General features: G+C 40.2%; 1 protein-coding gene across 6 annotated transcripts; it reads right to left on the bottom strand.

Moving 5' to 3' along the window:
* Positions 1–22,288, bottom strand: fli1rs (Fli-1 proto-oncogene, ETS transcription factor-related sequence). Of its 6 annotated transcripts, none has more exons than XM_088998884.1 (10): positions 21,636–22,068; positions 11,723–11,901; positions 10,293–10,438; positions 7,655–7,858; positions 7,347–7,442; positions 5,600–5,668; positions 5,457–5,516; positions 3,935–3,982; positions 3,675–3,761; positions 1–2,497 (listed from the first exon to the last, which is right to left on the bottom strand). In XM_088998884.1, the coding sequence occupies exons 1-10, from the start codon at positions 21,705–21,707 to the stop codon at positions 1,965–1,967; spliced, it is 1,494 nt and encodes a 497-aa protein (XP_088855010.1). In that variant the 5' UTR covers positions 21,708–22,068; the 3' UTR covers positions 1–1,964. The 6 variants fall into 6 exon arrangements, with proteins under 6 accessions (XP_088855010.1, XP_088855011.1, XP_088855013.1 ...); XM_088998885.1 differs by lacking the exon at positions 21,636–22,068 and adding an exon at positions 22,106–22,288 and having other exon boundaries at positions 2–2,497; positions 10,293–10,462; XM_088998887.1 differs by lacking the exon at positions 21,636–22,068 and adding an exon at positions 22,106–22,282 and having other exon boundaries at positions 2–2,497; positions 10,293–10,462; positions 11,723–11,929.
* Positions 22,289–25,275: the final 2,987 nt, after the last annotated feature.

The raw sequence follows: 25,275 nt of genomic DNA on the forward strand, positions 1-25,275 counted from the left end.
CGCAATCACAGGCGTCCCGTTCTTAGCTACAAGAAATATTTATTAACATGAGTAAATGTCGCCTTGCTACATGACGGAATATTCTGTACAATTTCCTTTACAAACGTCTTTAAAGTAAAGTTTCTTTCGATTACAAAGAAAAAAAAACGTTCCGCCAAACCAGGTACTTGCGGTGGTTTATAAAAAAGTCTACACACCGCTTTTCAATTACCCATTTTTTTTTCTTATTGAGGAAAACAAAATTACATTGAGATAAATAATTTGCAAGCTTTTGTTCCATTTGTGATCTCCACTTAAAGGACAACCGACACCTCCTGACAAGTTGTTTCCATAATTTGTAAAATCACTTCAAATGACTTCTACTGAGCGTATTTTACAAAGATTCCACGGCATCTAGCTATATTTTACGTTTTAAGACTCATGCTGAATATTCAGGAAGTCTTGTTTTTGAGTTGATGATGATGTCTGACGTGACGTCACGTCTGGAATGCCCCTGGCTGAGAAAGCGACACACAATGCATTTTGGGTACTTAGTTTGGTCTGAAAACTTCGTGTTGATCCGTGTTGATGGCGAAATTAGAAGGAAAAAACATAAATAAACCATAAATAACGCAATGGTGAATCGTTGTGTGTTGCACCAAGACTACTATTTGATACTAGTTGACACAAATTCCCAGTAGACAAATCAGGCCATTTCCAACAGACATTGGGCGCCATCTTGTGCTTTTTCTGGGCGCTGCATTGGAATCCAGATGCCTCAAAATGAGACGGAAGAACTTATTTAATCGATTGCCAAACATTTATGCTTTCCTCTTCAGAACTATTTGAATCATATTCATAACTGGATGAGTAACAAGAAAGCATCTTCTCCGAATCTGAACTCTCTGAAGCCATTGTTTTGATGCTGGAGCAAGGCATTTCGTGGAGGAGTATACTGGCGTGATGTCACGAACAAGGGGGCGGGACATTCTGAATCTCGTCATTTCCAAGTGCATTTTGTGGCAGTTTTGGGACACTTTAAGTCATTTTTATTTGTGTTTTGCATTTGACTAAAAATATCAGCCTGTGTGTTTTGGGCATTTTCGATGCGATAAAACGTTTTTCTGATGTCAGTTAGGAACACAAAAAAAATGGTGTCGGTTGTCCTTTAAAGGACAGGAAAAGTCAGAGAAATCAAACTAGAACAGCTAAAATTAATTTTGTGTTAACTCATTCCCTGCCAGACAAGTGCAAAAATGCGTCTACTCCAGTGCCAGGGTTTTTGTCATTGTCACTCAAATTCCAGGATGCACAGAATATAAAAATTTAGGACTACATAAACATTCAATGCAGTGTAAGAAACTTTAGACTCTCTTCTTTCATCAGAAAAAAGAGGTAATTCCTAAATTCAATGAGTCTGGAGTTATATGAGCTTGAAATGGGCGCGGATGAACAAAATACAATGCAATACATACATATTGGTTCATATAGCCTGAAGCTGAAGCTGGAACAAAGCACTAACATGAAAAAGGGGGAATGATGCCCCCTTGTGGAAGGGAAAAAGCATTGGCAGCGCTTTATCGCACCCGGCAAGAAAAACCAAAACCCGAACAAATTCGGGAATGGCGCTCTACGTCATATTTTCAATTTCAAAATAGGTTCAGGAATGGCAGTGAATGAGTTAATTGAAAGCACTTAAGATAGTGGAAGGTATTTTCTGACTCTTATGTCAAAAGTTTTTAAATGACTGTTGCATAGTTTGAATGGGTGTGTAGACTTTTTCTGTCCGCCGTACAAGGGGAAGAGAAACTTGGTTCTATAAAAACTGAATACAGTAAATACAGCATGTCATCAGTATATTCATAATATCCCACGACGAGTATACAACCATCCGTTTGTCTCTTTTTTTCCATCCTAACTTCATGATAATGCTGTTTTTGTTGAAGAAAAGAGAAAAAATATTGCTCCTTTGGCGGTTTTTTTACTCAGTAATATGAGCTCAGGTGGGAATGGGTGGCCGGATGTCTGTTCATGGCCCCACCTGGGTAGATGGGGCTACTGGGGGAGTTCCAATATGTGGATGGCGGGCTGAAAAAGTTCCCAGGTGAAACAGGCATGGGCGGCGGGTGACCCGTCATGAAGTTCATTTTAGGTTGGTGGCTGTGATAAGGCTGCACGTAGGACATCTCTGTCTGGTATTTCACCATGCCGCCGCTACCGTCGGCTGCCTGGTGGCTCTGGTGCGTCTGCGAAATCCCCTGGAAGTCAAACTTATAGGCGTAGCGCTTGCCGTGCACTTTGGTCATGATGTTTTTGTCGTAGTAGTAGCGCAGGGCGCGGCTCAGCTTGTCGTAGTTCATGTTGGGTTTACTCTTGCGCTCGCCCCAACGTTTGGCCACCTCGTCTGGGTCGGTCATTTTGAATTCGCCATTGGTGCCCTCCCAGGTGATGATGTTGGCGTTGTTGCTGTCTGACAACAGCTCCAACAGGAACTGCCACAGCTGGATCTGGCCCGAACCTATCCAGAGGTAGTTTGTTATTATTATTACTGTATCTATTAGCTTTCTAGCTAGCTAGCTTTCTATCTATTTGAGTTACTTCCGGGTTGAGTGAACGCATGCGCATGTGGCTGCCACTGCTCACCCACAGAAAATATATCCTGTGACTGTAAAGTGTCCTTGAGTGTTTTCAAAGGCGCTTATGAATGAAATGTATTATTATTACTGTATCTATTAGCTAGCTAGCTAGATTTCTATCTATTTGAGTTACTTCCGGGTTGAGTGAACGCATGCATTTGTGGCCAGTGCTCACCCGCAGAAAGTTTTCGGACTACATGAACATTGATTACAATGTTGGAAACTTTAGACTCTCTTATTTCATCAGAAAAAAAAGAGTACATTCCGAAGTTACGTATATAGGTCTGGAGTTATATGAGCTTGAAATGAGGGTGGCTGTCCAAAATACAATGCAATACATACCTATTGGTTTATATAGCGGTTTAACAACAGCTGATTCTGGAACAAAGCGCTAACATGAAAAGAAGGGAAATACATATTTCTTACTTACTTTATTACTTAGACTTATTCTTTTTCCCAACATGGTGGCACGTGAACACGCAATGGCTCCGCTCTCTACCGACAAATTACTATTTTCGTGTTTATTATGTTTGTCAAAGTCATTATAAGTGCCTTGCACGCTGGGTCAGAGAGGACAGTAATTTCATCTGTGCTGTATGTCATGTATATTAGCATATTTCACAATAAAGCTGACTTTGACTTTGACTGCCCCCTTGTGGAAAAGAAAAAAACATTGCCAGAGGCCTTGGCCAGCGCTTTATCGGCACCCAAGCAGGAAAAAACAAAACCTGAACAAATTCGGGAATGGCACTCTACGTCATCTTTTCAAATCCCTAATAACGTTTTGAATGGCAGTGAATGAGTTAAAGGGCTCCGTTTTTACGATTTTTGACAAAGTGAACTAACTTCCCTCTCGTGACATGTCTGCCGTCACAAGTATGTTACTGTTGAAATTAACCAATAAATACCACACCCGTAAAAAAAAAAGGATACAAATCAAGCTCAAGAAAAATAAGGCCACAAGTAAAAATATTTCAACACAAATTAGGAGTCAACAAATGGGACCTTTTCACTGTGTGACTTAGTAAAGTGATTATATATTTCTGGACAGTGACCTACCCACAGGCCTTTGGGCGCTGAGGTCAGGCAGCTTGTACGAACTTTGCCTGCCTGTTCGGTTCTTGGACGAGCGGACGCCTTGGCCTTCTGTGAGGAAAACAGCAAGGCAAACGATCACAGACGTCGCCTCCGCCTATCACTTGTATGCCAGGCTCTCCCTTTTTTTCTGTTTGCGTCTTTGTTGCCAACAGTGGAAAGGCCTCATTTGCTTCACCCATTTTTGTTGACTTCATTCAGTGAAAATCTGAAAGTCTCCTTACCTGGGTTTGCTAGCCGGCTGCTAATGGGGCCTAATGTCTGATACGGGTCTGTCAAGAGTCAGAACAGGAAATTAAGCAGTGCACAGCTTTGATTTTTTTAAGTCACTGTTTTACAGTCAGTACAAATTCACAGTCCGAATTTTGTGTCAGGTTTTAACCTCGTAAATATTCTTGAGAAATTTTAATTTGTGATCTTCCCTTCACCTTCTTCCCTTTCACTCTGCCTCTCTGAAATTAAATCCTGGTTTACCCATAACTTCCTCAAACAAAGAGCTCCACTGGCTCCCGGTCAAATATAGAATCAACTTTAAAATTCTTCTTTATACATTTAAAGCTATCCATAACCTTGCCCCCCATACCTATCTGACCTTCTTCAAATTTCTATTCCCTCTCGTTCCCTCAGAACCTCTTCCTCCCTCCACCTCTGAGTGACCCCCCTGCCCGTCTCAGCATGATGGGGACAGAGCTTACAGCTGCTCTGCCCCCAAACTCTGGAACTCACTTCCTCACAACATTCGTAACATCGATTCTCTTTCACCTTCAAATCCCATCTCAAAACCCACCTATTTGAAATCGCATTTTCTGTGTAGCTCTTTCTCTTGTTTCTATTTATAATTGTGTATTTTGTATAATTGTTTATGTTCTATTTATAATTTATTATTATTATTATTATTGTCATTATTATTATTATTATTATTATTATTATTATTATTATTATTGTCATTATTATTATCCATCCATTTTCCGTACCAATTATTCCTCATTAGGGTCACGGGGGGGGGGGATGCTAGAGCCAATCCCAGCTGTCTTCGAGCACGAGGTGGGGGACATTATTATTATTATTATGTTAAAGTTAAACCACAACAAAAATCATATAGTTTTGATTTTCAGTCGAACAAGCACAAAACGGTTCACTTCAGCTATTTAAATGCCTTCATACTCCTCCTCTATTTCTTTTTCGCCATTGTTCTGATGCCATTGCTGTGGTGTCCGATTATGGGCAGATACCTTCATAGCTAAATTAGCATTAGCTGCACCCATTTTGTATTTTGTACAGTCGTATTTTATTTTTTATTTATTTTCATCCATCCATTTCCCAGAACGCTTTATCCTTATTAGGGTCGCTGGAGCCTATCTCAGCCGTCTTCGGGCACTAGGCACAGGACACCCTGGATTGGTTGCCAGCCAATCGCAAAGCACACAGAGACAAACAACAATTCGCTCTCACACTCACAACTAGGGACAATTTGGAGTGTTCAATCAGCCTGCCATGCATGTTTTTTGCAATGTGGGAGGAAACCGGACTACCTGGAGAAAACCCACATGGGCCCGGGGAGAACATGCAAACTCCAAATAGGGAGGCAGGATTGGGTCTTGAACTGACGACCTCTGCACTGTGAAGTCGGCGTGCTAACCACTCGACTACCAGGCCTCCTTTATTTTATTTTATTGTATCTTATTTGATTGTATTTTATTTTATGTTGTCTTATTTTATTTTGGTCGTGTTTTTGATTAATCACACCTTGGCCGATTCTTGATACCGGTTCTGTCACTCTGCTGTGTTGGTGCTCCATGCTGGAACCTAGCAAGAAGGGACGACATTAGGCGTGTTGACACCTTAAAATGAATCATGTCCATACATTCGACCCGGATTTAGTTTCTTACCTTTAGGCACCACGGTCATGGTGTTTGTGGTCCAGCTGTTCCTGCGGCTAACCTCATCAAAACTGCTTTCTGCGCAGAACAAGACAATGAGACTGATGAGTACGGCGGATGATACGCGTGATTGTAAAACATCAGCAAAATCTTTTTGAAGTGGCCATTGAAGCTTCAAGCGGGAAGGAAATCCGTAAATGGGCGACCGAGACGATAAGAAGTCAGTAAGTCTGGAGATGACCCCGTAGTTTCTTGGGCGAGTTTTCTTTTGTTTCGGCCCCCTCTGTCTCTAGCAGATTGTGAGTCGTGTCCCCGCAGTGCGACCTATGGCCCCCTACCGCGAACCCACTACCCCCTACTTCCTGTGCCATTGCAGCTGCTTCCTGACTGAAACGGTCTGTTGAGTTTGGGATTCATCGGTTGAGGCCAGTGTTGTGCCAAAGAACCTCTTTTGACTCGCGAAACTATGCAACACACCTCTGAACTTTCAGCGCATTGTTTCTTGAACCTCAGCGCACTCCCGATCTCTTGTTTGTTTGCGATAAGCAAAGAATTTGGAAGTTAAGCTGAGAATGGACGTGACATTATAGATGAAGACTCCTCGTTGGACAATGCGGCGTAACCTCGGAAGGTCGCCATTTGTTCAGCGTGTGACTTTGATTTGGGTAACGACAGTTGGAGAACGCTAAGTTCTAGCTGTCATGTCATTGCTTAATGGACAAATTGCTTCTGTTGTTAAATCCATCTTCTTTCATCTTACGTATTTGGCTGAAATAAAACCTCTCCTTTCTCATGAGCTCCTTGATGCAGTAATTCATGCCTTTGTCACATCTCTGCTCGATTACTGTAATGCGCTTTACTTTGGAGTCTGCCAATCCCCCATGAAGCGTCTCCAGCTGGTTCAGAATACCGCTGCTCGTCTCTTGACTGGTACTCGTAAGAGGGAGCATAACTTCTACTCTGGCATCCCTTCCCTGGCTCCCTACACATGTTAAAGTTCATTTCAAGATCTTATTTGTTTTCAAATCTTTAAATGGCATCACTCCTCTTTACCTCTCTGAGCTCATCCACCCCTACACACATTCCCTGCACCTCAGGAGGCTCAGATGGGATCGAGCCTTGTCAGTTGCTGGCCCCACTCCGTGCCACTGAACATTTGGTCCCATCTTTAAAACCCGCCTCAAAACTCGCGTGTATTCTTTGGCATTTGAACGGGCATGATTCAGACTTGATCTTAGTTTTACTCTGTGCTGCTTTCTACTATCTTTGTGACTGCTTTATTTCCTGTATATGATAGTTGTCCATGTTAAGCGCTTTGTTAGAGCTTCAGCTGTTGTTAAAGTGATATATCAATCAATATGTATTGTCTTGTATTGCCATGAATGGTACCAGTGGTACTTATGACATTAATTGGTTCTGGAACAACTAGATAAGTTTGTAAGTTGAGACGTGTTTTCCATGTACAGGCCCGAATATGTTCCAAACCATTGGAGATCAGTCACTGTCAAGATGACATCAAGGCTAACAATATGCTACTAGAAATCAGAAAAGATGAACTCCGCTTAAAGTACATTTTCAGGTTGATTTGCTCTGATTTTATGGACCGCCAACCCAGTTTGAGCAAACCATGGAACGAAACATCCAATGAACATTTTCATTGTCAGTGAAGAAACTCAATAATGAGTTCTTATGCCTTTTTCGAACCTGTCGTTACGTCCTTTATCCAAAACGTTGATAACAAATAGAAGAGTCTCACCAGCTTTGACCTGAAGTCGAGGTTGCGGTGGCGGCGGCGGCGGCGGTGGCGGTGTGTTGGTGGAGGTCGTCGTAGCGTACGAGAAAGTGGGACTACCTGCCGGAAAGACCAAGACTATGAATGTTTTGTCCGGTCTGATAATAATAGTTCTTTATTGGAATTGTCTTGAAGAAACTGAGGCATAACAAGAGTATTACTTGGTGACAGTCTAATCATTATCATACTTTTTGGGGGGTCTGAAGGGGGCATGAATATATTAGCTAGTACGACTTAAAAATAGCCTGAGCGAGGAAAGGGTGTGGCCTTACTCTGCCGGAGGTAATTGAGATGCGAGAGCAGGATGTCAGCGTTGTAGGCGGATGTGAGGTGCATCATGTCCTCTTTGGTCAACTTGCACAGGGCCTTGCCGTCCAGCGCTTGGAAGAGCATGACGTCCACTTCCTCCAGGACGTACTCTTTGATGGCCCAGTCCAGCCACTGACGCACGTGGTCCTGTGTCCACACTTCGGGATCTGACACAGGGATGATAGTCAAGCGGACATAATAGAGGGTTAATGTAGTGTCGACTGTCAATGGGCAACATTGTTCAGAGAGGAGCTTTTGTCTAGAATTCATTTTTGTTGAAGGAAGTGGAGTAATAATTGAGACCACAGCTGGGCAGTAATCGGCAGAAACGCTAACCATCCCCACCCCTCCCAAAAGATTCATTCTTAATTTTCACAATCTATGTTAGTAAACTGTATTCAATATGGTCACTGCCAACCATATACAGTGATACCTTGGCTTACGAACTTAATTGGTTCCCAGACAGAGTGTGGAAGCGAAAAGTGTGTCTCCCAAAAATTAATTTCCCATGGGAAACCATTAAAATGAAAATAATCCGTTCCCAGGTCCCATAAAACATACTTTTATACTCTCTAATTTTCTAAGCCTTAAAACTACACAAAATATACTTTATTTTATGTATAATAAATGTGCTATGGTATTATAATTAAAGAAATAAACTGTACTATATAATAGTCGTTTTATTTACCTTTTTGATGGTCGTTGATGGCTTGATGGAATGGAGTGGTCGGTTTCATCAGCATTAAACACTTGATGAGGAAGGTAACCTTCTTCTTTCACCATCTTGAGGAATGATCTTGTAGGTGCTTTCTCTGTGATAATTGTATCTAGTTCCTCATCAATTGTGTTCTGTTTAGCCTGGTTGATAATTTTGTTGAAAATCTCTCACTGTCGTCTGCCTGTCTCTTTAATGTTTAAACTACCCCCCTCACTGCTGCGTTCTTGACCAATCACGTGGCTTTAACCGAAGACGGGGCGGGGAATAGAGGACAAAAACAGTCGGCTGCCATTTTGTTGTTAGAAGAACGGGCTCGTTCACGAACGACACATCACTCATTGAGGCAGGTCCGTATATGAAAAAAGTTTGTATGCCAAGGTAAAATTTTCATAAATGTAACGTTCATAAACCGAAAAGTTCGTAAACTAAGGTGTTCGTAAACCGAGGTATCACTGTATACAGTATTTTCCGGTGGATAAGGCCCCCAAGGAATGGTGTGTTTTCAAACTTTTTCCATATATAAGGCACACCGGACAATTAATGAAAAAATGTTTTTCAAATATAATATATAAATATATAAAAGTTTTCCAAATATAGTTATATGCGCACAGTCACAATTGCTGCACAAATACCTCACCGTAGTTTGATTTTATGACTGAAATTGGCGTCACATTCAATTTTATGATAAATTGACCATGTCCAATCCAAAATGTGTCACCGCAGGAAGGGGGGGGGGGAGTCATTTCCAGTAGCAAAACAATGAGCGCACCTTTGAGTTGCCCGTAATCGTGTGATGCGGACGCCGTCTTCACACGTCTTTTAGTTGTTCCAAATTGTTCACACGAATGCCGCCGTGAAGCAATATCCATGTATTATGACGCAACGAGCGACGCCTCGGTGAGTCTCATCTGATTTCTTAGCGACATTAAATAAATGGAAAAAAAAGTATGACTGACTCATTGAACCACTCGCTATCGACCAGCCTGGCGTAGACTGTTGAGGTCCAATTCACGAGTTACTTCCCAAAAATAAATTAATAAATAAATAAAAAATGCATTGATGAATGAGCTCAGTCAATCACCTAAAAATGACAGCATTTTAAGAAGTGGCAGTAAATTGACTTTGAGTAAACAAGCAAATTCAAGAATACAACCACATTTTTTTCTCATTACATAACTACCCCCCAAAAAAAGTTGTAAATATATTTTGTATCAAAAAAATAAAGCATAAATTCAATAAAAAAAAGAAAATCAGAATTTAGATTTCACATTCAACTGGAAGAATACAACCAATTTTTTTCTCGTTAAATAGTAATATTAATAATAATAATAATAAATTTAATTTCTAAGCGCCTTTCAAACCTCTCAAGGTTGTAAAAATATTTTGTTTAAAGAAAATAATGAATAATTAAATTAAAAGAGGAAATAAATATGTTGATTTTCACGCGCAACTGGATGAAAACAACTAAAATTTGTCTTATTAAACAACCTGCCCCAAAAAGTTTTAAAAATATTTTATATAAAAATAAATAAATAAAACATTGAATAATCAAAGAAAAAAAAAAAAGATTTTCACACGCAACTGTACAACTGAATTTTGTGTCGCAAACATCAAATAAACACCCTAAACAGTTTGAAAAATATTTTGTATCTCCCCCAAAAAAATCAACAAATATTCACCCAACCATCTTTGCATTTTTTAAGCCTTTCCAAAAGGGCAAATAAAAATGGTTTGCATAAGGTGGTTGCAGTTCAGTTTTTTACTGATTTGAAAAAAAACAAACAAAGAAAAAGACAGCCCAAAATCAGTTAAATCAAAACTTTTTCCTATTTCACCACACTTTTTGCTGAGGGAGGGTCTGAGTCTGCAGCTGATCTGCTCACCTGCCGGTACGATGACCCGCTTCTCCTCCGTGTTGGGAATGCTGGGAGGGGTGACGTTCGGCGGGCTGAGGCGGGGTTCCGGGTACGAGGGCTGATAGGCCATCGGAACGCCGTCGTTGCTCATGTGCCGGGAGCGCTTGGTGACGCTGCAATCCACAGGGGACTCGTGGCTACAACATATGGGGTGACATTGCCAACTGTGTATGAGATATCTAGCTATCTAATTATCTAGCTATTTAGCTATCTAGCTATTTATCTAGCTATCTAGCTAATTATCTAGCTAGTTAACTAACTAACCAACTAACTAATGATGTAGCTAGCTAACCAATGGACCAGCTCGCTAACTAGCTAACTAGCTAGTAATGTCACTAATTATCTAGCTAGATAGTTAGCTGGCTAGATAGTTAGTTAGCTAACTCGCTAGATAGTTATTTAGCTAGCTAGTTAGCTAACTCGCTAGATAGTTAGTTAGCTAACTAGCTAACTAACTAACCAACTAACTAGCTACTAGCTAGCTAGGTAACTAGCTATCTCTATCACTATCGCTCTCTATTTTATATACAGTAAAGTCTCGTTATATCGATATTCAAGGGAGTCCGAAAAAATATCGATATAACCGGGACTATCGATATATCCGACCCTGTTTGCATGTAATTTTCTCAGTGCGTGCATAGAAATAGTATCGATATAACCGGGACTATCGATATATCCGGTATCGATATAACGAGACTTTACTGTAAATGATAATATCTATATTATCATATACAGGTAACCTCCGATTTACGACCGGCTCGACTTACGACCACCCGTACTTACGACCACGAACTCCAGACCCTAGTGTCTATTCAACATTTTGAATATATTTCGACTTATGACCGTTTTGACTTACGACCGTTTGGTCGGAACGGAACTGGGTCGAAAGTCGGATAATACCTGCATATATGTTTTTTTTTTCATTGTGCCCTGTATCAAAAGTGTTACTAGTTCATCTATAGTCCAATGTCATACTTAAAAACAATTATTAAAATTAAAATAAAATTAAACATTTTATGTTTGATTAATCATCAATCCATAACTGATCTTTCTCGTGATAATCATACATCGTACCCATGACCAATTATTTCCCCATTATAACACTCAAGTCAAATGGTTTTCTATAATATTTTGATTTTATTCACATTAGCTTCAGTTTAAAAAAATAAAATAGGAGACCCCTCCCCCCCACTATTTTTGTGCCTTGTCAGAAATGTCAAATTTAAAACCAAACTCCCAAATTCTGCCCACAAGTGCGATGTATTTGGAACAGTATCAAGGAATATTTTAGTCTATGGAAAAATCCCCGACTGTGACAACGCCCCCCCTCCCACTCTGGCTCCCTGTCGACCCCCTCAACCCTCCACACTCCTCCCCATGGCCCCACCCTGACTCACTTGGTTCCATTAACGTGCTCGCTCCTCTTCTGTCCAGCGGTGGCCGGCCAATCGGGCTCGATAGGCTCTGGGCTTTGCTTGAATCCGCCCGGCGACGTCATCTCCGTTTTCATGTGCATGGCGGCAGTGTAGGGCGGCTCGTATATGGGCTGGTCCTCGCTCACCACAGACAGCGCTTCCTGTGCAACACGGCCACTGAGTCAGTGGCTATTTTAACACATTTCCTGATTATCCTAATGATTGTTTTGATGCTCATTTGAATAATGCTGTTAGCGCCACAACTACGCGACCAATTTCCACTATAGGATAGGCGGCGTCCACCAGGGAAAAAAAACGTTAGTTTTGCTAAGAATCACAATAAAGGTTGTAAATAACAGCTAATAATCAGCCATTAATGAGTAAAACAATCAAAAGAAATACACAGAGCATTATGGGAAATGGGTGCGTCTTCTTACATTGCTGTGCAAGCCAACAAACCATTGTAAATGCAGTACTTGACACAGAGAGTCATTCATACTTTTAAATACTTTGTGCGTCTAATTGTTATATGTGCAAAACCATGCAACGGCATGTATATCGATACATCCATCAACTTATTAGCTATCTATTAGCCAGATAGCTTGCTTTCTATCTATTTGAGTTACTTCCAGGTTGAGTGAACGCTGGCGCGTGGGGCCGCCGCTGCTCACCCGCAGAAAAAATATCCTGTGTCTGTAAAGTGTCCTTGAGAGTTTTGAAAGGTGCTTATAAATGAAATTTATTATTATTATTATTATTATTATTATTATTATCATAGTAAAATAATTTTAATAAAATTGAAATTTATAGTATATATGTTTGGTTAAAAGATCATGTTAACTCATTCACTGCCATTCTCGAATTTATTCGGGAATTCAAAATATGACGTGGAGCACCATTACCCAATTTGTTTGGGCTTAGTTTTTTTCTTGACATTTCCTCAATTTTATTGTTTAAAAAACTGTTATCCAAGCAAAATATGAATTTAATTAATTTACTGCCATTCCAGAATTTATTCAGGAATTGAAAATGTGACATCGAGCGCCATCCCCTAATTTGTTTGGGTTTTGTTTGGGCGCCAATAAAGCGCTGGCCATAGCCTCTGGCAATTGCCTTTTGTACAGACACCCCCATTTCAAGCGTAGATGACTCCAGACCCATATAACTTAGGAATTAACTCTTTTTTTCTGCTGAAAGTAGAATCAGAAAGCCTTTTATGGTCCAAAAATGGGAAATTTACAATCTACAACAGAAAAATTGAAAGGGGGGAGGGGTTAAAAAAAAGGAGGTATTGTATGCATAATTAGAAATATCGGAAGACAGAAATGTATAACTGCAAAATTTTCAGAAAAACCGTTTCAGAAAAAGAACTATACATAGTACAAGTGTAAAAAGTAAATTTGATGTTATACAGTAAAGTCTTGTTATATCGATATCGGATATATCGATAGTCCCGGTTATATCGATACTATTTCTATGCATGCATGGAGAAAATTACATGCAAACAGGGTCGGATATATCGATAGTCCCGGTTATATTGATATTTTTTCGGACTCCCTTGAATATCGATATAACGAGACTTTACTGTATTTGAAATAAAGAAGAGAGTCAAAATAACGCTGCATTGAATGTTTGTCGTCGTAAAACTCCAAATTCTTTGGGTCCTGCAATTTGGGTGAGAATGACAAAAACCCTGGCACTGGAGTGGACATATTTTTGCACATCGTCTGTCAGTGAATGAGTTAAAGGACAACTGACACCATTTTTTTGTTTTCCAACTGACATCAGAAAAACGTTTTATAGCATCTAAAATAGCCAAAATACACAGGCTGATATTTTTAGTCAAATGCAAAACACCAATAAAATGACTTAAAGTGTCTGCCAAAAAATTAGCTTGGAACGGGGCAGATTCAGAATGTCCCGCCCCCTTATTTGTGACGTGACACCAGGATACATACTCCTTAACAAACTGCCTCGCTCCAGAATCAAAACAATGGCTTCAGTTCAGATTCGGAGAAGATGCTTTCTTGTTACTCATCCAGTTATGAATGATATGATGGACTCCAATGTAGCGCACAGAAAGTGCCCAAGATGGCGCACAAGCTCTGTTGGAAATGGGCGGATTTGTCCACTGGGAATATGTGTAAACTTACACCTTCTTTATGCGTGTTACCGCAATTGGCTGCGACACACAACGATTCACCATCGCGTTATGTATGTAGTTTTCTTTCTAATTTCGCGATCAACACAGTGTTTTCAGACGAAAAAAAGTACCAAATATGCATTGTGTGTGACTTTCTCGGTCAGGGGCATTCCTTCCGTGACGTCACTTAGCGCATCGTCATCAACTCGAACACAAAACTTCATCAATATTCAGCACGAGTCTTAAAATGTGAAATATAGCTGTATGCGGTGCAATCTTTGTAAAATACGCTCACTAGAAGTCATTTGAAGTGATTTTACAAATTATGGACGCAACTTGTCCGGAGGTGTCGGTTGTCCTTTAAAGAGATGCCACAAACGCCACAATATTAGCAATTCAGAAAATTATATTTTTTAATGAATTCCAACGAAGGAAACGATCTGAAAAGGTGTCAATGCAACTGTTCAAGTGTGAGATGACACATCTTCAAAAACCATCAATCGTCTTTTACCGCAGTCAAAGCAAATTCTCATTTGGGTTGGGTTTACAGCAAGAGTGGGTGTGGTCCGACAAAGATTTAAGCTCCTTCAGCTCTTCTGCCAAAACTTAAGATGACACGATACGTCGCTACGTTTTGCGCAGAGACCACAGCAACTCCGACGACGTCCGGAGCCTGAGAAGCGTGTTTGTTTAGAGGAGTCGAGCATTGTCTTTTGGCTCTCGTACGTCAGCGATGTGCTTTTTCAGCAACTGACAGGAAACCTGGCCGCCATGTGCAGCAGAACCTTTTGGCACAGGCCCATAGAGAGGAAGTTGAAAAGATGTGGGTCATTTAAAATCTGCAAAACACCCCCGTTGGTCAAGGGTGGTGGTGGTGGTATGAGAGAGGCAAGGTCGTTAAAACAGCCAAAATATTCTTGTTTTTGATTTTGCTCATTTTGTAGATTTGTTCAGACGACTACTACTGACTTCTTTTGTGGCAATCACAAAAGGGTATTGCAGTTTCTACTTACTTATTATGACTAGGTTAGCTGTTAGCCTGCTAGCTTGGGTGCTAGCTACTCCGTAACACCGCTTTTCGCGGCACCGAAAGCCGAGCAATGGCCTTGTGATATTTAGCCAACAGTCATTTAACAGATATTTTAATAGCTCAAATGTACGGGAATTTCTTCGAGGTTAGCCTATTAGCTCATGAGCTAGCGAGCGGCTACCGCCTTTCAGAATCAGAATCATCATCTTTATTGCCAAGTATGTAGGACACACAAGGAATTTGTTTCCGGTAGAACACTTTCGTTGACGACATTGAACTCATTCACTGCCATTTCCGAATTCATTCGGGAATTGAAAAGCATGACGTGGAGTGGCATTCCCGAATTTGTTCGAATTTCGATTTTGCTTGCGGGGGGTGCCGATAAAACGCTGGTCACACCTCTAGCAATGTTGTTTCCTCTTCCACGAGTGGGCAGCATTTGCCTTTTTTCAATGTCAGTGCTTTGTTCCAGCTTCAGCTGTTGTGAAAGCGCTAAATAAACCAATATGTATGTATTGTATATGTATTGTACAGTAAAGTCTCGTTATATCGATATCGGATATATCGATAGTCCCGGTTATATCGATACTATTTCTATGCACGCACGGAGAAAATTACATGCAAACAGGGTCGGATATATCGATAGTCCCGGTTATATCGATATTTTTTCGGACTCCCTTGAATATCGATATAACGAGACTTTACTGTATTTTGGACATCTGCCCTCATTTCAAACTCATAACTCCAAACCCATATAATTTAGGAATTAACTTTTTTTCTGATAAAAGAAGATCCGAAAATATATTGTTGTGTTGATTTAATAGCAGTTTTGTCAACCCACAATGGCTGAAGAAGGGGACGAAATGGACTTGGTTGGGGATTTACTGTTAAAGCCATTTTCAACACGAACTTTTCAAGAAAAAAAATTTAAGATAGGTCGGTCAGTTATTTCCTAGCTAATGGTACCCTCCAGTGGACTTGCAGTAAACCACACCACACTTTTTTCAGTGTGGATTAATTCAGATGTAGCACTACTGAAGGCCTAGCGATGAAATCCATGGCCCGCCACTGTTTTCTATGGAAACAGGCCCTGAACAAAGCCTGCTTTGGAATAAGCTTTCATACGTAGTCTTTTTAGACAAATTCTTTTGTGCAGAAGTGAAAGAGTACCCTAAAAATAGTGCCAAACTACCTGCGAGGCAACTCATTGTTAAAGGACAACCGACACAATTTTTTTGTTTCCTAACTGGCATCAGAAAAATGTTTTATAGCTAGTTATATATCTAAAATACCCAAAACACACAAGCTGATATTTTTCGTCAAATACAAAACACCAATAAAAATGACTTAAAGTGTCCCAAAACTAAGTCAAAATGACCTCGGGATGGTGAATTTCAGAATGTCCCGCCCCCTTGTTCGTGATGTCACGTCAGGACGTCTTGTCTTGCTCCCGCATCAAAACAATGCATTCAGATTCGGCGAAGATGCGTTCTTGTTACTCATCCAGTTATGAATAGGATTCAAATAGTTCTGAAGAGGAAAGCATAAATGTTTGCAATCGATTAAAGAAGTCCTTCCGTATCATTTTGAGGCGTCAGGACTCCAATGTAGCGCCCAGAAAATGCACACGATGGCGCCCAAGCTTCGTTGGAAATGGGCTGATTTGTTTGCTGGGAATTTGTGTCAACTAATATCAAATAGTAGTCTTGGTGCAACACACAACGATTCACTATCGCATTATTTATGTGTTTTCCTTCTAATTTCGCCATCAACATGGATCAACACGAAGTTTTCAGACCAAACAAAGTACCCAAAATGCATTGTGTGTTGCTTTCTCGGTCAGGGGCGTTCCTTTAGTGACGTCACGTCAGGCATCGTCATCAACTCAAAAACAAGACTTCCTGAATATTCAGTGCTAGTCTTAAAACGTAAAACATCGCTATATGCGGTGGAAGCTTTGTAAAATGCGCTCAGTAGAAGTCATTTGAAGTGATTTTACAAATTATGGACACAACTTGTCCGGAGGCGTCGGTTGTCCTTTAAGAGTAACGACAGCAGTCGGCCTCCCCGTTACTCTCCCGTGAATCACAAGCAGATGCTTGACTAAACCACCGCTAACGTACCGGCCTCCTACAGACCGAGCAGAAAACTGGTGCCACCTTTTTTATAATGTACTTTTTTAAGCCTTGAAAATCTCCAACAAGTGTTGTGTCTTGTTGTTGTAAGAGCAGCAATTTCCACACAAGTCAGCAGCTATACGCATTGCGTCACATCGTCTTGCCCAAAACTGAAGCGTTGCAAAGGCTGAAGGCCCGACTACCAAATTAAAAGTGCAGTGGTACACTTTGGTTATCAGAGTTTGGAATTTTTCTCCATCGTGAGTTTCGATTTAGTTCTTAACTCATTAGCTGCGATTCCCGAAATTTATTCCGGAATTGAAAATATGACATAGAGCGCCATTCCCGAAATTGCTCTGGTTTTGGTTTTTCATGCTAGGGTGCCGATAAAGCGCTGACAGAGACGTCTGGCAATGATTTTTTTTTTACCTTCCACATATGGGCAGCATTTCCCTTTCTTCCATGATCTTTTGTTGGGGGTCAAAATTTCCCTAAAATAAGATTTCTACAGAAGGTGTAAAACATATAATTTAATAGTAGTGTACCCCAAAAAAACCAAGCAGGATAGAGCAGCATGGTGTATTTGACAAATTGTCTTATATAAAATCAGCAGGAACAAAATTTCAAACAACAGTCATCAGAACAAAAAGGCCCAAAGTAGCAAACAAAACGGTGATTAAAACTTGTTTTTGAGTTGGTGACAAGTCCTGACGTTACGTCACGGAAGGAACGCCCCTGACCGAGAAAGGACACACTGTAGCTGTCCTTTCATCACGTCAATGCATTTTGCGGTACTTTGTTTGGTCTGAAAACTTCGTGTTGATCCGTGTTGATGGCGAAATTAGAAGGAAAAACATAAATAACGCATTGGTGAATCGTGTGTTGCACCAAGACTACTATTTGAAACTAGTGACACAAATTCCCAGCAGACAAATCAGCCCATTTCCAACGGAGCTTGGACGCCATCTTGTGCATCTTCTGATCGCTACATTGTAGTCCAGACGCCTCAAAATGATACGAAAGGACTTCTTTAATCGATTGCAAACATTTGTGCTTTCCTCTTCAGAACTATTTGAATCCTATTCATAACTGGATGAGTAACAAGAAAGCATGTTCTCCGTATCTGAAGCCATTGTTTTGATTATAGTACAAGGCAAGACGTCCTGGCGTGATGTCACGAACAAGGGGGCGGGACCTTCTGAAACTCGCCATCCCGAGGTCATTTTGAAATAGTTTTGGGACACTTTTTATTGGTGTTTTGCATTTGACTAAAAATGTCAGCCTACGTGTTTGGGTATTTTAGATGCTATAAAACGTTTTTCTGATGTCAGTTAGGAAACAAAAAAATGGTGTCGGTTGTCCTTTAACGATAAGTTGCCTCGCAGGTAGTTTGGCACTATTTTTAGGGTACTCTTTCACTTCTGGACATAAGAATTTGTCGAAAAAGACTACGTATGAAAGCTTATTCCAAAGCAGGCTTTGTTCAGGGCCTGTTTCCATGGAAAACAGTGGCGGGCCATGGATTTCATCGCTAGGCCTTCAATAGTGCTACATCTGAATTAATCCACACTGAAAAAAGTGTGGTGTCACGAACAAGGGGGCGGGACCTTCTGAAACTGGCCACTTCCGGTTTCAATTTTTGCAGTTTCAGCACACTTTAAGTCATTTTTATTGGTGTTTTGCATTTGACGAAAAATATCATCCTGCGTGTTTGAGGTATTTTAGATGCTATAAAACGTTTTTCTGATGTCAGTTAGGAAACAAAAAAGTGGTGTCGGTTGTCCTTTAAACGGGCGTTTACCTGTTTCAACATGACGGCCAGTATCATGCAATAAAAATAGTGCTTTCCGCCAACCTAGGTCAGTGTTATCCACTCAAAATTGCGCTTTCTGCCAACTGCAGCCCCAACAGGAAATGAACGGCGAAAAAGCGAGAATATGTATTTAGTTTTATCGGCGAGCCATATGCAATCATCAAAAGAGCCATATATGGCTCGCGAGCCATAGGTTTCCGACGCCTGCATTATAGGAGAAAAAACTGTTTTTGAAAGGATACAAGTCACCTTAGGTTTTTATAAATACACGTCATATCTAATTCAAAAATGTTTAATTTTATGAAACTTCATGCAGGAGAAAATTTTAGTTTATATTTTGAGTATATCTATTTTTTTATTGCTAAATTTTGAAATATACGCAAATTTAATTTCCCAAAACTTTTTTGTTGTAATTTTACAATAATAACAAGTGTACCTCAATAGATTTTTTTTTAAATGCAAAGATGGTTTGTGGAACATTTTTTCTTGTTTTTTTTTTTAGATACAAAATATTTGTCAAAGGTTGTCAAAGGTTGTTTATTTGATATTTGCGGAAAAAAAATTGAAAAATTACGTTGTATTCTACCAGTTACATGTGAAAATCCATTTCGTTCTTTTTTTCAATTTAGTGTTTTATTTATTTTTTGATACAAAATATTTTTACAACTTTTTTTGGGGGGAGGGGTTATTTAATGAGAAAAAAAATCGGCTGTATTCTTCCAGTTGCGTGTGCAATTATTTATACAACTCTTTTTGGGGAGGAGCTTATTTCTTCTTTTCTTTTCGGCTTTTCCCTTCAAGGGGTCACCAGCGAATCAGTGTCCTCCATCTTCAGAGGTTGGAGAGGCTTATTTAATGAGACAAACTTCACTTGTGTTCTTCCATTTGCGTGTGAAAATCAATTTTTTTCTTTTCTTTTTTCATTTGATTTTTTCTTTATTTTTTTATACAAAATATTTTACAGCTTTTTTTTGGGGGGGGTATTTAACAGACAAAATTCGCTTGTATTCTTCCAGTTGTGTGTGAAAAATCCAATTTTTTTGTCTTCTTTTTTTGTATTTTTGTATTTTTATACAAAATATTTGTACAAATTTTTTTGGGGGGTGGTTATTTAATTAGACAAAATTCGGTTGTATTCTCACAGAAAAGTCATAATTGAACTTTTCTTAGCGAAACAAGAATAAATGCAAATGTCGGATTTTTTTTTGGTGAGGGGGGGCAAAAAATGCCAGAAAATGAAGAGAACAAAAACCCCATTATACTTATAATAATTTTAATATTGTAAAAATAATGATGTCATAGCGTATGATTTATTTCCTTCCCAAAACAGTATTAAACATTTTTTCCTATTAAATAAAGGAGAACATTTGTTTAAAACACGTTTTTGGAACCAAATTGTTCAGAATGCTCGAATCCTTCAACTTCAAATGCAGCTGAGTATTTTTAAAACAAACTCCACATCCTTTTTGTGGTTCGAAAAGTAGCAATCGTAGCATACTTTTTTTCATTGATGAAAAGGTTTCTTCAGCCGTCATCTGTACTTCTTTGAAGGTGTAGGACGTTTTCGCTTCTTATCCATCTCCATCTCTCTCTCTTCTTATCCAAGAAACTTCGTCAACAAACTAAAGTCTTACTGGTATATAGGACCTAAACTACCAGTAAGACTTTAGTTTGCTGACGAAGTTTCTTGGATAAGAAGCGAAACGTCCGACACCTTCAAAAAAATAGTACAGATGACGGCTGAAGAAACCTTTTCATCGATGGACCACTCCAGTACGACTGAGAGCTTACACAGACCTGATGCTTTTTTTGTTTTTTCAGTATGAGTCCTCTGACGAAAAAAAATGTGCAAAGATTGTGAGCATGTCTGAGGCCTACAAAAAAGGGGGGAAAAAAGCAGAAGTAAAAGTCAACTTGAGCTGATTTTGCAAACTACCCTTTTTGGGTAGTTTGCAAACCCTGAAACATCTCTCCAGTCCTTAAACTTATTTTTTTTCTTTTTGCAGGATAAACTTCATCCGTTTTTTTTTTTTTTCAATAACGTTTGCAACTTTAGCGTGTCTCTACAGTCCAGGCAACCGGAAACGAGCGGAAAGTCTGAGGTTTGAGAACAGGAAGCCTGCAGAGTTGAGATAACGACACCTGACGAGTGCTCCCGTTTTTTTGCAGCTATAAATTAGACTTAAAATAAACCCCAGCAAACACACACACACACACACACACACACACACACACACACACACACACACACACACACACACACACACACACACACACACACACACACACACACACACACACACACACGATCGACTCAAGAGAAAACTTAGCCATTGTGTATGAAAGAATGTGCATTTGACACCCCCCCCCTTCGACCCCATCCCAACATGAACACCCATAAGAATTAAAAGATCGTTCTTTTAACTCATATTCGTATTCATATTAAGTCACAGTTAGTGCATCCGGCGAGACGCCCTTTTTAAAGAAAAAAATGAAAATATCTTTAAAAAATGACTTCCTCGATCTGTCCACATCTAAACTCTTTTCTGTCACCCCCCACCTATACAACAAAAAGTGAAATAGTGATTTTAAGTGTCGTTTTATAGAAGGGTTTTGGAAATCGAACGTCTTTTCGTAGTGTCGATATCAATCCAACGTCTTTTCGTAGTGTCGATGTCAATTCGATATCATTTTTTTAAATTAATCCCACGTTTCATCACAATCAAATACGCATTACAATAAATAGCATGATTTTTTAAAAACAATTAAGATGATAAAAAGAAGTAAAATACCGGTTTTGGCACACGTATGGCCCATCCGCGATGCCTTGAGGGACACCTGCCGCTCCATTGCTCTAGCAACATTTGACGAGTTCTCGCTGTATCGCGGTTTGTCGTGTGGTGTCGTGGTCCCGGTTCGACGTGATGCAACCAAAAAAAATAATCATAATTTGATCGAAGAAATAAGCGCGCGAAGGCAAAGAAGCGTAAAACGGGGGTTTCGGGCGTGGAGGGAGGGGGGGTTGATTTTGATTTGTTCGGTTTGGTTTTTGCGTCCGTGTGAAAGAGAAGGAACGAAAAATGACGGCGACGTTGGTGGTTCTACTTGTGTTATTTCAAGAAGCCGACATAACAACCACGAACGGGAAGGAAGAGGAAATTTTGTACAAGAAGGAAAAGAGTGCAGTGTGTGGGGGGGGGGGGGCTTTCTTACTCGCGGTGTCGGGTGGAAAGAAGACTTTGTGGTAAAATCGATTTCTTACCTTAATGGTGCAGTCCATATTTGAAGCGGCTTGTTCATTGAACGAGTCTTTTTTTTTTCGTCGGTTGATTTTTTTTTGTTTTGTTGTTGAATTATTAGCGGCCTTCAATTGGCGCCGAGGTGCGTTGGCTTGATGGCGCAAACCATTGTAGTGCTGGTTGTTTTTTTTTTTTTTTTTTTTTTTTTTTTTTTTTTTTTTGCTTAGCTTGTTCGCACACTCGAAACCGGATGGGGAGAGCGAGCGACCTCGATCTCTCTCTCCCTTTGTCTCTCTCTCTCTCTCTCTCTCTCTCTCTCTCTCTCTCTCTCTCTCTCTCTCTCTCTCTCTCTCTCTCTCTCTCTCTCTCTCTCTCTCTCTCTCTCTCTCTCTCTCTCTCTCTAACTCGCTTTCTCTCTCTCATGCTCTGTCTCTCTCTCTTTCTACATGTCTTTCTCTCGCTCTCTCACTCTTTCTCTCTCTCTCAATCTTTCTCTCTCTATCTCTCGCTTTCTCTTTCGCTCTCTTTTTCCCTCTCTCTGTTGCTCTCTCTCTCTTTTTTCCTCTCTTTTTTCCTCTCTCTCTCTCTCTCTCTCTCTGTCTCGCTGTCTCTTCCTAGATCTTTCTCTCCCTCTCTCTCTTTTTTCCTCTCTTTTTTCCTCTCGCTCTCTCTTTCCCTCTCTATCTTGCTCTCTTTCTCTCTCTCTTTCATCCTAACTCTCCATCTCTTTCTCTCTTGTTCTCTCTTTCTCTCTTTCTCATTCTCTCTCTCTCTCTGTGTGTTTCCCTCTCTCTGTTGCTCTCTCTATCACTCTGTCTATTTCTCCATCTTTCTCTCTCTCTCTCTCTCTTTTTTTCTCTCTGTTGCTCTCTCTATCTCTCTCTGTCTATTTCTCCATCTTTCTCTTGCTCCCTCTCTCTCTCTTTTTTCTCTCTGTTGCTCTCTCTTTCTTTCTCTCTCACTCTCTCTCTCTTTCTCTTTTCTCTCCCTTTCTCACTCACCCCTACCAAGTCTCTCTAAAGTGGGAAGTGAAGTCACCCTTGCATTCAAACAACAGTCTTTGGGTCAAGGGTGTCACGTGATCTCGCTTGAGGTTGAAAATGTCTTGCAAATTTCTCCACTGTCAGACAAATAAAGGCGCATCCAATCCTTCATTCAGTTCGAACATCGTTTTATGAGAGTACATTTTCAACAAAAAAATCTCTCACAAGAAAGTCATATTTTCCACTTTATTAATTTCTTCCCTGACAAATGTGCAAAAATGTATCCATGCCAGTGCCAGGGTTTTTGTCATTGTCACTGGAATTCCAGGACCCACAGAATATTGACTTTTCGGACTACATAAACACCCAATGCAGCGTAGGAAACCTTAGATTCTCTTCTTTCATCGAAAAAGAAAGAGTTAATTCCTAAATTATTTCGGCCTGGAGTTATATGCGCTTGAAATGAAGGCGGCTGTCCAAACTACAATCCAATCCATACATATTGATTTATACTGTATAGCGCTTTAACAACTGCTGAAGCTAGAAAAAAAAGCGCGAACATGGAAAAAAATAAATGCTGCCCCCTTGTGGAATGGAAAAACACTGCCAGAGGCCATGGCCAGCGCTTCATCGGTACCCAAAACAAATTCTGGAATGGCGCTCTACATCATATTTTCAATTCCCGAATAAATTTATGAATGGCAGTGAATGAATTCAAGCAAACAAATTTTGCTTGGCTCACAGTTGTTTTCCACAACAATAAAATTGAGGAAATGTCAAGGTCAGCTTTGCCACTGGTCGATGGTTTAAAACCTTGTGGCCTAGCTAGCATGGCTTTGATAGGTTAGCTAAATTTCTGGCCACTATTCAAAGCTTACAAGTGACTTGTCACAATAAAATATGTCTTGAGTGTTCCCAGAATAGCTCCTTGGATGTTTACGTGCGGCGTCATTTTCCAGGTGAGGGCTTTTGTTGCCTTGTGTTGATCCCAGCTTTCCTGTCAGACACAATGAAGGAACATTCCCCAGGAACTTCTTTTGCTTTGTGATCCTTTCTCCACTCCACTGACTCACTCTGTCAGTCTGTCCGGCCCGAGCCTCATTCACACGGAGACTCTGCGAAAATGGAAGCTTGGTTCGTTTGAAATCTCCCATTTAGCTTCTTTGACACAGAGACCGAGCAGATGTTCCCCGCAATAAAATGGCTGCCGTTTGGGCACCAATTGATTAGTGTCTTTCATACAGAGATGATATAAAGATTGGCAGCTGTAACTGTAGATCTGGCGGCTGCACTTTGTCTTTATCACATAACACAGCAGAGATGGGCCAAACCATGTGAAAAAAGGCTTTGGCACGGAAACTGCAAACATGTTACGTATTTCCATATAACAACTGAGGGTAGGATTTTGTAGCAAGGTTATTCTCGGCCACTCTCGTAGTTTACGTATTAACAATGCCATTAGAAATTGAAAACTGTTCTTAAATAAGGATTTGGTTAAATTGTTTAATTCATAAAGATGTGATAAAATTTGTACCAAATACATTTTAACTCATTTACTGCCATTCACAAATTTATTTGGGAATTGAAAAGGATGACATGGAGCGCCTTCATGAATTTGTTCGGGTTTAGGATTTTCTTGTGGGAGGTGTGTTTAAAGCTTCGGTCAGACCTCTGACAATGTTTTTCCCTCCCACCAGAGGGCAGCATTTGCCTTTTGTACAGCCGCTCCCATTTAAAGCTCAGATAACTCCAGACCCAGATAATTTAGGAATTATCTCATTTTTTTCTGATGAAAGAAGAAAGTCTAAGGTTTCTTACGCTGCATTGAATGTTTATGTGGTCCGAAAACTCAATATTCTGTGGGTCCTAGAATTTGAGTGGAAATGACAAAAACCCTGGCACTGGAGTGGACACATTTTTGCACGTCTGGCAGTGAATGAGTTAATTGTAAACAGTTTCAAGTATCTTGAACATAATACAGTAAAGTCTCGTTATATCGATATCGGATATATCGATAGTCCCGGTTATATCGATACTATTTCTATGCACGCACGGAGAAAATTACATGCAAACAGGGTCGGATATATCGATAGTCCCGGTTATATCGATATTTTTTCGGACTCCCTTGAATATCGATATAACGAGACTTTACTGTACTTGTTTTTGGCGGACGAACCAAACCACACAGAGCCACGGTGGCTGGCAGACTA

This window comes from Hippocampus bargibanti, linkage group LG06 (assembly GCF_051943395.1).
Source record: "Hippocampus bargibanti isolate YZ-2025 linkage group LG06, ASM5194339v1, whole genome shotgun sequence".
NCBI lineage: Eukaryota > Metazoa > Chordata > Actinopteri > Syngnathiformes > Syngnathidae > Hippocampus > Hippocampus bargibanti.